We start from the raw sequence: 11,664 nt of genomic DNA, 5'->3' as shown, positions 1-11,664 counted from the left end.
GTATGCATTTTAGTTATATCTTTAGGTAATACACATATATTATGATAAAATCAAAACGATTTTATATCCACAGACACTCTTGATACATGGTGGACATTTTCCTGCAGGATCAGTATTTCCAAAAAACGATTTCATGAAAATAAAAATCTTGAATTAATTTTCTTTATTTAAGAATGTTATTATTGGTGAATAAGTAAATACATAGTAGGTATGTAATATTTATGTATTATAAACTTAAGTTATCTTTTATAAATCAATAATTTTAAATATTTTTTATTGAATGTATAAAAAATTATAATCCTATGTTGTGTAGTTATGTTATTTGTAAAAAATTAGTTGATCGATCGTCGTCACGTTATTATTACTACTATATAGTACATTCAATAATGTCCTTAAAAATATTTTATTTACTTAAAAATGTATGACTATGACTAGAAATTAAAATTTTTATTGATTGTCGTCGATACATTATCGCAATCCAGTATCTGTACCTATGTGGCTATGCCCAGTATCCATTATTCGCAAAATAATTACGAAAAATAGATAACTGACGTAAATATTACAGATAATTTATTATTAAAATATAGGTATTACAGAAATGTAAGTTTTATATTTTCGATGCCGTTTCCATAGTAGATATCTATTTTCTTGTATATATACATCAATTTTGTTATATGATCAACAAAAATTGCGACCAGAAGTCCTCGGACGAGATTTGATAGGACGACGAACTCACGTTTACAGTGTTTTATTCCGAAATAACTATATATGTAAAATAATATGAGTTATTATTGAACCATCTTACGTCTTAAGTCTTAGTGTTGTATATACCTAAAAGCACGTTGCCCTGGATACACTGGTAAAAGCTCTTAACACGCAAGTATACGTCCTGTATTCAGTGCTATGTAGGAATGTTCGACTGTTATTCGTTCACATTATCGCGTACTGACATACTAAAATACTCATACGTATATTGTTGCCGATCATGTCGTGTAAATCGTTTAGTATATGTGTAGTTTTAAATATTTTAGACGTGAGTATCATTAATCAGTTATAACACTAATATACACTGATATTATTTACTATTTTATTATGGTTTTGATGAGAAATTCAATAAAGTTAATCGATAATATCAAATACTTATACTTAACTATAGGTCACGTGTCCTGGTGTATGGATATGTCCCAAAGGAATGATATATCTCGATATTTGGTTATTTGGGTGTAACAATAGTACATCATATGTAGAACCCAAATTTCCTTTAGTTTTCAACGAAAAATTTAACTTCCACAAAGTAAAATATGACTAATTCTATGTTTCAATTACTTTTATTTAATTTTTTTATTTGTTTATTTAATATTATAGACCTTTGCAGAACTCTCAAACTTGAGAGACATTCAGAAAGTTTTAGAAGAAAAATGCATGAGAATAGCATTAGTGCAAGCCTACAAAAAGAAACAGGTCACTTTAGCCACATACAGCTCCTATGTCGATGAAGTATTATACCCTGAACGTAGCCGATTGAGTAAAAATGGCGAATTGGCATTGCTCATGAAAAATGAACCTTTATTTCCGGTTAGTATATAGGTACAATGACTATAATGAATATAATAAATAATAATAATATTTAAATAATTGTAAAGATAAATGTTCGAGTTTAATAAGTTTTTTTTTAAGTAAAAAACATTCAATTCAAAACATTCATATTATATTATTATGATTTATGATCATTGCCTAATATAAACAATGTATATTTAATTAATATCTCTTGTAATTTAGTAAATTAAAATACTTTTAAAATTAACGTACATACAAGGTTCCTTATATAAAATCCCTATTGAAAGATCAACGTAAAAAAAAAAAATAATATCCCGTTAAAATTTAGTGCATATGATAACAAACGTTATATATTAAATAATATATTTAATATTTAATAAACTTATAATTTTAAAATACTCTTAACTTGTTTTAAAATTTAAAAGAAAACTACGAGTCGATTTTTTCCTTTAAATTTAACATTGGTCATTGTCACTAGCAAATGTACTCAAATATTAAAAATACAAAGTAAAATAGATAATTATTTTCAACATTAGACTTAGTTAATATGTTATTATGCGTTTATAAGAAGGAAACTACATACGCGGTCTAACCTATGAAGTTCACCCCCGTCCCCCACCCCCAAAACTGTTTGATTAATTCAACAAATATACAATTATTTTGCAAATTCTAATTGCAAATTAGTGTAAGAATTTGCAAATCAACATTTTTTAAGTCAATTTTTAAATATTTATCGAATCTATTGGACAAATTCATAGGGTAAAATCTATATACTTATATCAAATAAAAAAAGCATCAAATTCTTATGAAAACTATTACCTATGAAATTTACATGATTTAAATTGTTCGTTCTTTTTGTTTAGCTTAAAAATTAGTTATTTTTAACTATATTAATTATAATATATATCTACTGATTTTTAAATAATTAAAAAATTCATGACCATTGTTTACATCATAATTGGTATAATGAACAACGTGCATAATACATGATAATATTCAACTATACTAATAATAATAATAACAATGGTTAATCATAGGGAACCATTTCACCAAAAATTACTCTGATCACCAAGACCAGTGTGACAGAACAAATAAACGTAATTTCATGTGCAAATCATTCCTCACCACAATATTTAGAAACGCCAAATCAGCCAAACAGAATGAAAAGAGTTCATCACTCTAAAACCATAAATTCACCATGCTCACAAAAAACAGAAAATAGGTTGTATAGCATACGCAATTATACCAATACTCTGTTATTTAATTTCTTATCTATATTACTTTAATATAGGACAATTAACAACGATAAAAATAATAATTCAGATACAGACACAGATAGCCAACTATATTGCTTAAGAAGAATAAAGGTAACATCAATTTAAATTTATATTACCTACTTAGTTAAGTATTAGTTTGCTCTTAATAAAATGTATTAATTTATTCACTTAAATTAAACTACCAGCAAAGCTGACAATTAAACTGCATGAACCGGTACCTATAGGTACATTATGTTTTTTTGATTTCGACTCTGGTTATATTTTGTATAAAAATAAAATATCCATTTCAATTTCAAGACTTGATGAGCAATAAACGACTATAGACAACAATAATATTTGCTTATCAAAACTTATTCCTTAGATAAACCCGAAAAAATAATAGCAGAAGTAAATACAAAATTATTTATTAATCATTTTAAAACCGATATTCTTCATTAAAAAGTATGGATTCCTATTAATTATTTTAAAATATTTCATTATAAACCAGTTCCAATCATTGCATTGGCTGGATTTATAATACATAAATTATAATATATATTAAAGAATAATTATTGTTTTAATACCTAATGGTAGATAGTGGACCTTTAATTTTAAAGATAATACATAGTCATAGTGCTTCAAAATAAATCTTGATATTATTTATGTATAGGTATAACAATTTCGGAAAGATTTTCAATTTTATAAAAACTTTAAAAATGTATCTAATGATTCTAATCTACTACTCGTCCAAATTTAAATTTTTATGCATCGAAGTACCCTGAAAAATATTTTGCTTAGAAAATGCTATTAAAATTGCATATTGTCGTTAAAAAAGTGAAAAACTTAAAAAAAATAATAATGATAAAAAATAGTAAAAAATTGTCGTTTTTTATTGACAGCAACTATGAAAAAAACATATTTTCAAAAACGTTTATAGTTCTCGAAAAAAAATTACTGTTTCATAAAAGAATCACTCAGTATAATATTTATGACAGAAAATATGTCAATAATTAGACCTTGACGTTTGAACATTTGACCATTGTACTTTTAAGACTAATGATCTGAATATTACCTAATTTTAGATTGATATGTAATATGATTTATTATACAAATACTAATTTTAAATTAATTTCTTAATAAAATGCTAGTACATTACGTGATTACTGATTTATAATAATATAGTAATTATCTATTTACTACAAATATTAATTATATGATTTATGAACACAACATGTTATGTTATGCTTATGGGTTAGGTAAAATTCAAACATTATACTTTTATATATTATTACCTATATGTTCCCATATCCAATAATTCCTATACAATAACAGAATTATACTTCAAAATAAAGAGATACTTCAGGTTACACTGCTTACATCAAATTACTAATTTATTATTTATGAATATTAAACTTTTTACTGAAAAATATCAAAAAACCTACTCTGTTGAGCAACATTTTTAATAAGTTATAGTTATACAAGATACAATGCATCCATCACACTTCTTTTAAAAATTATTTCGACCACTGTTCATTCATAATATTTGATGTACCTAGTACCTACATTCCTAACCTATATAATAATTACCTATTATTTATTAGACCAATAATAACATAACGGATTTGGAGAGTCGTTCAAAAAAATCTTGCAAACACTGTAAGTTAAAAAGTATATTTATTTAACGTTTAATCATATTTATAACATTATATACTTTAACAATATAGGCGAAGATGTGAATGGATCCAAAATAAACGAGCATATAAAAGAAACCAGGTATAACAATAAAACATAATTTTTATTAAAATAATTATAGGTATATCCATTTAGGTAAGTATATACTAGGTACGCCAATGTATAAAACTATAAAGCTATAATGTACCTACTAACTAATTAAAAAGTTAAAAATAAAATTACTTTTTTCAATAACTTTTAACTTACTATTTAAAAAAGTGTACATTATTTAAAAACAATATCAAGGAAGGTAAACTATCAACTTAGTGGCTTTTGGTTAAACAATTTTTAACTTTACTTAGTTATTTTCTATAACTGAAATTAATTGTGAAAATCTATTAACATATTAATATTATTTTCATTAAATATATGAGATCTATCAGCTTAAAAAACATTTATAATGTACAATAGGTATCCACAGTACCTAGGTACCAAGTGCTCACGTATAGTTGGAGATTGTATAATAAAAGTTCTCAATTAATAAACACAAGAAAACGATCTAATAACTGACCACAACTTTGAATAAACTTTATTATTAGAATATAATCGATGATTCTTGTAATTAAAAAAGTATTTTCACATTTATAATAATTATTTATTTTATACTAAATTAATATTTATCTAAATTAGTTACACATTAAAACTAATTTATATTTTAAAATAATTTTAAATTTAACTAAAATAAATTATTAAATTGCTCAGCTGTGTCTATATAATAAGTAGTATCTAATATCTAGTATTACTTACCTAGGTTTATAGTTTTATTAGGTAGTTGAACTGGAGTATTATCTGTTGTTTTACCTAGTAAAAATATAAATAATACAAAACTATTAAAACTCACGTGCGTCTACCTATTTTAGTGATCGTAAAATTATTAAGGAGTCTTTAAATTTGAAACATAAATCTTTGGATAATGATGAATGCAAAAATACGGGAATTACATCAAATAAATTTCGTAAAAATATAAAAGCGAAATTCAACGTTGGAGCACATCACTATAAGTGCTGTAAATCAAAGTTAAATAATAGTATGTAAAATTTAATTTTTAGTTTAACATTATAATTTTAATTCTTTTAGACATTTAAAATATTGTTTATCTAAAAGGCAGCAGTACTATTGAATCAATAAATACAAGGTAATTATAAAGTATTTTCATAGATAAATGTATAAGTTATCAGTGCTATCTGCATTTATTCATATTTTTAATTGTTAATATAAATATTTATTAGTGATGAAGATCCTAAATATGAAGAAAAAAACACGAATATCCCTGTAATACTTGAGAAATCAGACGAAGAACCAAAGAAAATAAATCCAAAGATTAAAGCTCGCTTACATTTGGATGTGTACAGCTGCAAATGCGGAATGCCTGGCTGTATGTTAAGCCCTAGCTGGTAAAATCATAATATTTCAACATTTTATTTTGCGTTTATCAATATTAATAGTTAATCTATATACTACCTGTATACAAATTAAAAAAACATTAAACAGAATTGTTGTCGTCCAAAATTATTTTTAAATGGATAGTTCTTAGACATATAATAAACATATATTACCTTACTTAATGTTTAATGATAGTATTTTTATACTTTAATCTAGCTAACATTAACGTAACTACTAACTAGTGATAATGATATAAAGAGGGGTGCTAAAATTAGGCTGCACACGAATTTCGTCCCGAAATAAAAAAAAAAATGATAACTGGGTACACGAATTGCACCAGTCTTTATCTAAACAACTACACGGATTGCGTCTGAATTTTTTAAATTTTTAAGTGAAGTTGATTCAATATTTGTGGACGGAACTTATAAAAGTTTCCCAAAATTGTTTTTAAAAATAATAATTACATACCACTAGTAATTTTTTTTATTTCCTGATTAAAATGTAGATACTTATACTAAAAGATACACACATTTCAAATCTGAATTTCTAAATAATAATATTAATTTTTCACTTAAAATTATAATTTCCGATTTTTAAAAAACAATTCACTCATCATTATTAATCGTGTGATGGCCATCAGTTTAAAATTTCAAATGAAAGGATGTAGATTTCATGTAGATTAAAATTGGTAGAGGAAAATTTAAACGGTTAGAGCCAAGAACACAAAAAAAAAGATTAGGTTTTCCATTCAAGTTCCAAGTTTTTTAATTTTTTAATTTTATATTTATAACTTCATTATTATTTCTTATTTTAATTATTATATTTCACACTCTTATTATTTAAACCTATACATTTTCACTTTACTTATTTCTAATTCCATAATAACGACAAAAATCAATATTTTAAATTTACTAATAGTCATAATTTGCTATTACGACAGTCTTAAGTATGTGTAAAATGATATGAAAATAATGTTTTTTTTACGTTGGGACGCAATTTGTGTAGTCATTAAATATGGCTGATACGCAGTTCGTGTGCAGCGTAAAATTAATATAGAATTAATTACCTAGTCCTTTTTTTAGATAGTAAAAATATTATGGATAAACCAAGCTTATATATATCTCATTTAAAAACTGAATTTTTACTGCAAGATGTATTGTTGAGAATCTTACTGTTTTTATTCCAGTTACAACAAAATACCAACAGACATGCAGAACATAAGTGTATTACCAATAATCCATAGTATATAATTCGTATATTAAGAATAACAGAATGAAAAATAATAGGTTTAATTTTTTTTAAAAACCTTAAACATTCTATTTTTTTCGTGTAAAATATTTGAATTACCCCGCAGGATACTTTAGGTATTTTAAATGATAATCTATTTAAATATAATACATACATATGATAACTTTATTGTCTTCATTTATAATAGCGATATTTGATAATAAATAATAATATATCGAAATTCCATTTTATTAACACACAACAAGCGTCGATGACAGTATATTTAAAAAAGGTTAACGTAATCTTTATTTAAATTTTACTATCACTTGCCAATGATATAAAGTTATAAAAATTAACTGTTATTTTAAATGTTAAAAAATGGTTCTACGATAATCTATATAAAAATAATAATAAACAAGTAACAGTTATAAAAACTGTATGAAATATGTATAGCCGTTAAATATATATCTAACATAATAATATGTATGTTAGCTCGTTGGTACTAACGTATAATGATAGAAAAAAACTTTATTATGTTAAAATGTGCCAATAGTTATTTAAATACTTAAGTAAAATATTATAGTTTAAACAAATACGTTCCTCAAAGGTAAAAAAATATAAATACTGTTTATCGCCTAATTAAAATCCAAATGTTACTAAACTACTATACAAATATAAAAATGAAATAAATTCTTGTTAAAATATATTATAATACCTACTCAATGCTGCTTAGAAAAAAAATGGGCTCTAAAACCTTATGTATTTGATTGATACTAGCAGGCTAGTATTATATTATAACGCCTCGGATATGCATGAACTTATTGCAAACTACGTCAAACGCTAAATGAAATTAGTTCAGAGTTCAATCAATTCAGATACAATCATGACGTCAAATCTTCATGATGAATTCCGACCTTGGGCGTAGATGTTTAAAGACCTGAAAACCAATTACTTAGTAGGTACCTACTTAATAACACCGGTAAAAACAATCTATTTGTTAGATATCGCAATCGTTGAAACAGTCTGCTGCATAGATGTCCACAAAAAAAAATAAATACAAGCGAACGACAATTACTGCAATAATATCAACATCAACCGCGTCCAATTCGTTGGAGATTGTTATACCACAAGATTGACACAAAATTGCAGAGATAAACAAACTATGGACATTGAAACCACCGTGGAATTGTTCACGAAATTTACCCCTACTGATATATAGAAGTTCATCGAAAGTAGACGCGAGTTGTACTAAGGATGCTGACGAGTGCCAATAATCGCGACTAACAACTAATCAGTCACTACCTATATTTATTAACATAGGTAGTAAGGTAATACCATAAATGACGTAGCATAAGAAAACGGCTATCCTCCAGTACAATCGCTGCACCTGGTGGAATACTGGACTGGTCGCTGTCAATTATAATTCCAAATATTTAGAAATCGAAATCAATCTGTCCTCTTAAATCTCACTTCAGGCAAAATGGAGTCTTTTACGCTCCTTTATCTTGTTAATTCCAGTATCATTATGCTATAATCAAAGAATAACATTCATACTCTCCTCTTTACCCCTTTATTTGTTACGTCATGATCTCTACGCTGCGGCTATACCATTAATTATCTTAATAACACTCGCTATGTAATGTATATGCAGTCTGTTTACTGTTACTGTTATTACAGATTCTAATTTTATTATTGTTAGCCATAGGTGGTAGTTTATTGGGTTATATGGAAACCTATATTATTTTTCTTCCATTTTGCATTGTAGTATTGATTGCTTGTAAATCATATGATAATATATTATATAGGGGTGACATCACACCTTATATTTTTAATTTTGTGTCTTATTCTCTTATTTATATTTTTTGGTTTGATCCGCTGTCCCACTGCAATAATAGTACATTAATACATAAATAAATAAATAATGAAATAAGTAATCACATTTTTTATAAATATAGAAAACTTTATAATATTTGAATATTTCTAAGCTTTTTTAAAAACTAATAAATATTTTATAAAATATCCCTAAAAAGAAACATTAGGAGTAGAGAACTGGCCCCCGCATCACCCTTTTATAAGTCTTTGGGTATATAATGCTCCCCCTTATAATTGAACTAATTCTAGCCAAGTATTTATGGCTAATAAGATAAAAATATATGAAATTTTCATAATATGCTTAAAGCGCATAACTAATTAGTAAGTAATATTAAAAATAATTCTGTGTATAACTTTTGGTAAACATAGGAGGAATATATGCAATGAAATAAACAGGAAAGACACCGTAGGAGATGCAGTTAAATATCAAATATCTTTGAGAAATTACTATAAGAGGCTTTACGAAGAGACTACAAATCAACTTGGTAGAAATCTCCAACTACTCTGATTCTCTAATTTTCCATAGTTTTTAACTTGAAAAAAAAAATTTTATGAATTTAATATGTAATATTGTAATGTTTTATGTTTTATTGTGTAAAAAATACTAAAATAATTAATAATAGTTATGAAAAAAATTACTTTTATAGATACTATTGATGTTCTTGCAATCATAAGTTATATTTTATCTGGTATTCATATGACCAAGCATTGTGTACATCATATGATACTATATATTTAATACATTGATTTACCTACTTTATAATTATGTATACAATATACATAGACTGTAGACACATAGTTTATAATTTTTCATATTTTTTTGTATATAACACAACAATTTTTAGATATAAATAATTATAATCTGAAATGTATCAGCAACTTTGTATAGTAGGTACCAATCGACTGTTAATTTTATAATATATTATTAGAGAATTGAAAATATGATAAATTTGTGATGGGGGATACTTTTGAGGCTAACATCAAATAAATCAGTACCTACAAGATTTTTTTCAGTAACAGTTAGTTATGACAGAAAATAATAAAATAATTTAAATTTTAGTTTAAAATTAATTAAGTACTAAATAAACTACCTAGTTATTTTAATCATGATAGTAAAAACATATAATGTGTTTAAAACCTTAATCTAAATATAAAGTGATTAAGAACACATTACCTTTGTATTGTTATATTGATCTTTTATGTAATATTACCTTTGTATTGTTGTATTGATCTTTTATGTAATACCTATGTATCATAATAAAATTACTTTATAACCATGAATCAGGATAAGTTTATCTTAGTGCTCATAATTGTGTATACAATTTTAAATTAGTACTCATATCTATTTTATATGTATCTATGAAATCATTACCTACTTCATCACAGATTTAATTATAATTCTTACTAAAATATGTTTGAAATAAACAACCCATTTTCATATTTATTAATAATTAATTAAATTTAAAATAGTTTATTTATTATAACAGGTACCTATAAGAATCAATTAGTTATTACTAGAGCGCAGATTTCTATACTAAAAGTAGGTATTAAAATATGCAAGAACATTATGCACAATTTTTATACAATTTATAAATTTAACAACTTATAATAATTAATTAGGTACTATTATACTAAAAAAAAATTGTTTTGAATAAATTGGTATATTTTTAAAATTGTATTAATTATTAAAATGAATAACCATTTTTTAAATTTTTTTTGCATTTTTAGTTTTTCTTGTTATGACGTATATCAATTAACATATTTTTAAACACTGAGAACAATCGTTCAATGTCAACTGAAGTTTTTTGGGTATATATAAATATATATATATTTATACTTAATATTTAGTGCCTACAATATTTACAATATTATTGATTTTTCAACTTAACAACATACTCATGCATAATACTATTAATAATCTACTTTTTTTTAAATTTTAGCTTCAACATATATTTTGAATTTTGTAAAAATACATAAAAATAAGCAATAACCATTAAATATACTGAAATATGTAAAAATAAATTTCACCATTAGTATCAAGGAAACTTCTTTAGACCAAAAAATATTCAAAGCTAAGGAAGTGAAAACAAATATAATAATAAATAATTGTACAAAATAGGAATACACATCAAACACGAGTAAGGTTAATGATGGGATATAATAACAAACAAAAAAATAATTCAAATCAATAATTGTATTAATATTAAGTCAAAATAAACAATTATTTATATATTATACAAACATTATAATTATTAATAAATAAATAAGCACCTTAATACTGTGTAAATATATTGAATCATTATGCTTTTATAAATTTTATTACTAAATATTTAATGTAAATATGAGTTAAAACTTCATTCAGCTCCACCACTCTGAAAATAAAAAAATTATTATAACTTGGGAATACAATTTTTATTTAAAATAGCATACAGTAGAAATCATATTGTATGATGACTAAAAACTAAAACCCAAAAGGAAAATATTTATCCAATTTGTTGGTTTAACTTATTTCTACTATATTATAATTTGTTTTAATGTACATACGTTAATAGCATTTATTTCAGCATCCTCCATCAGTACTCTTTTAAATTTTGTAGGTAGTTGATAGTCCTCCATCGTTTGAACTGCACCAGTTTCA

The 11,664-nt window shown here is 24.5% G+C and overlaps 1 protein-coding gene across 2 annotated transcripts; it reads left to right on the top strand.

Moving 5' to 3' along the window:
- Nucleotides 1-953: 953 nt before the first annotated feature.
- LOC113554075 (spermatogenesis-associated protein 6) lies at nt 954-9,685 on the top strand. 2 transcript variants are annotated; one of them, XM_026957753.1, is made up of 11 exons: nt 954-1,033; nt 1,157-1,294; nt 1,366-1,575; nt 2,595-2,779; nt 2,849-2,924; nt 4,415-4,469; nt 4,538-4,586; nt 5,405-5,571; nt 5,649-5,679; nt 5,774-5,938; nt 9,396-9,685. In XM_026957753.1, the coding sequence occupies exons 1-11, from the start codon at nt 986-988 to the stop codon at nt 9,532-9,534; spliced, it is 1,263 nt and encodes a 420-aa protein (XP_026813554.1). In that variant the 5' UTR covers nt 954-985; the 3' UTR covers nt 9,535-9,685. The 2 variants fall into 2 exon arrangements, with proteins under 2 accessions (XP_026813554.1, XP_026813555.1); XM_026957754.1 differs by lacking the exons at nt 2,595-2,779; nt 2,849-2,924.
- Nucleotides 9,686-11,664: the final 1,979 nt, after the last annotated feature.

This window comes from Rhopalosiphum maidis, chromosome 2, assembly GCF_003676215.2.
Source record: "Rhopalosiphum maidis isolate BTI-1 chromosome 2, ASM367621v3, whole genome shotgun sequence".
Lineage (NCBI taxonomy): Eukaryota > Metazoa > Arthropoda > Insecta > Hemiptera > Aphididae > Rhopalosiphum > Rhopalosiphum maidis.
Note: the sequence above shows the minus strand (reverse complement) of the source record. Positions and strands in the feature narration are given on the sequence as shown.

What these genes read in the sequence shown, in the direction of transcription:
- LOC113554075 (XM_026957753.1), top strand. Translation starts at nt 986, where the DNA reads ATGTCGTGTAAATCGTTTAGTATATGTGTAGTTTTAAATATTTTAGAC. An exon ending in ATTGCTTAAGAAGAATAAAG is followed by an intron (nt 2,925 to 4,414) that starts GTAACATCAATT and finishes ATTATTTATTAG; the next exon opens with ACCAATAATAACATAACGGA. An exon ending in GAGCATATAAAAGAAACCAG is followed by an intron (nt 4,587 to 5,404) that starts GTATAACAATAA and finishes TACCTATTTTAG; the next exon opens with TGATCGTAAAATTATTAAGG.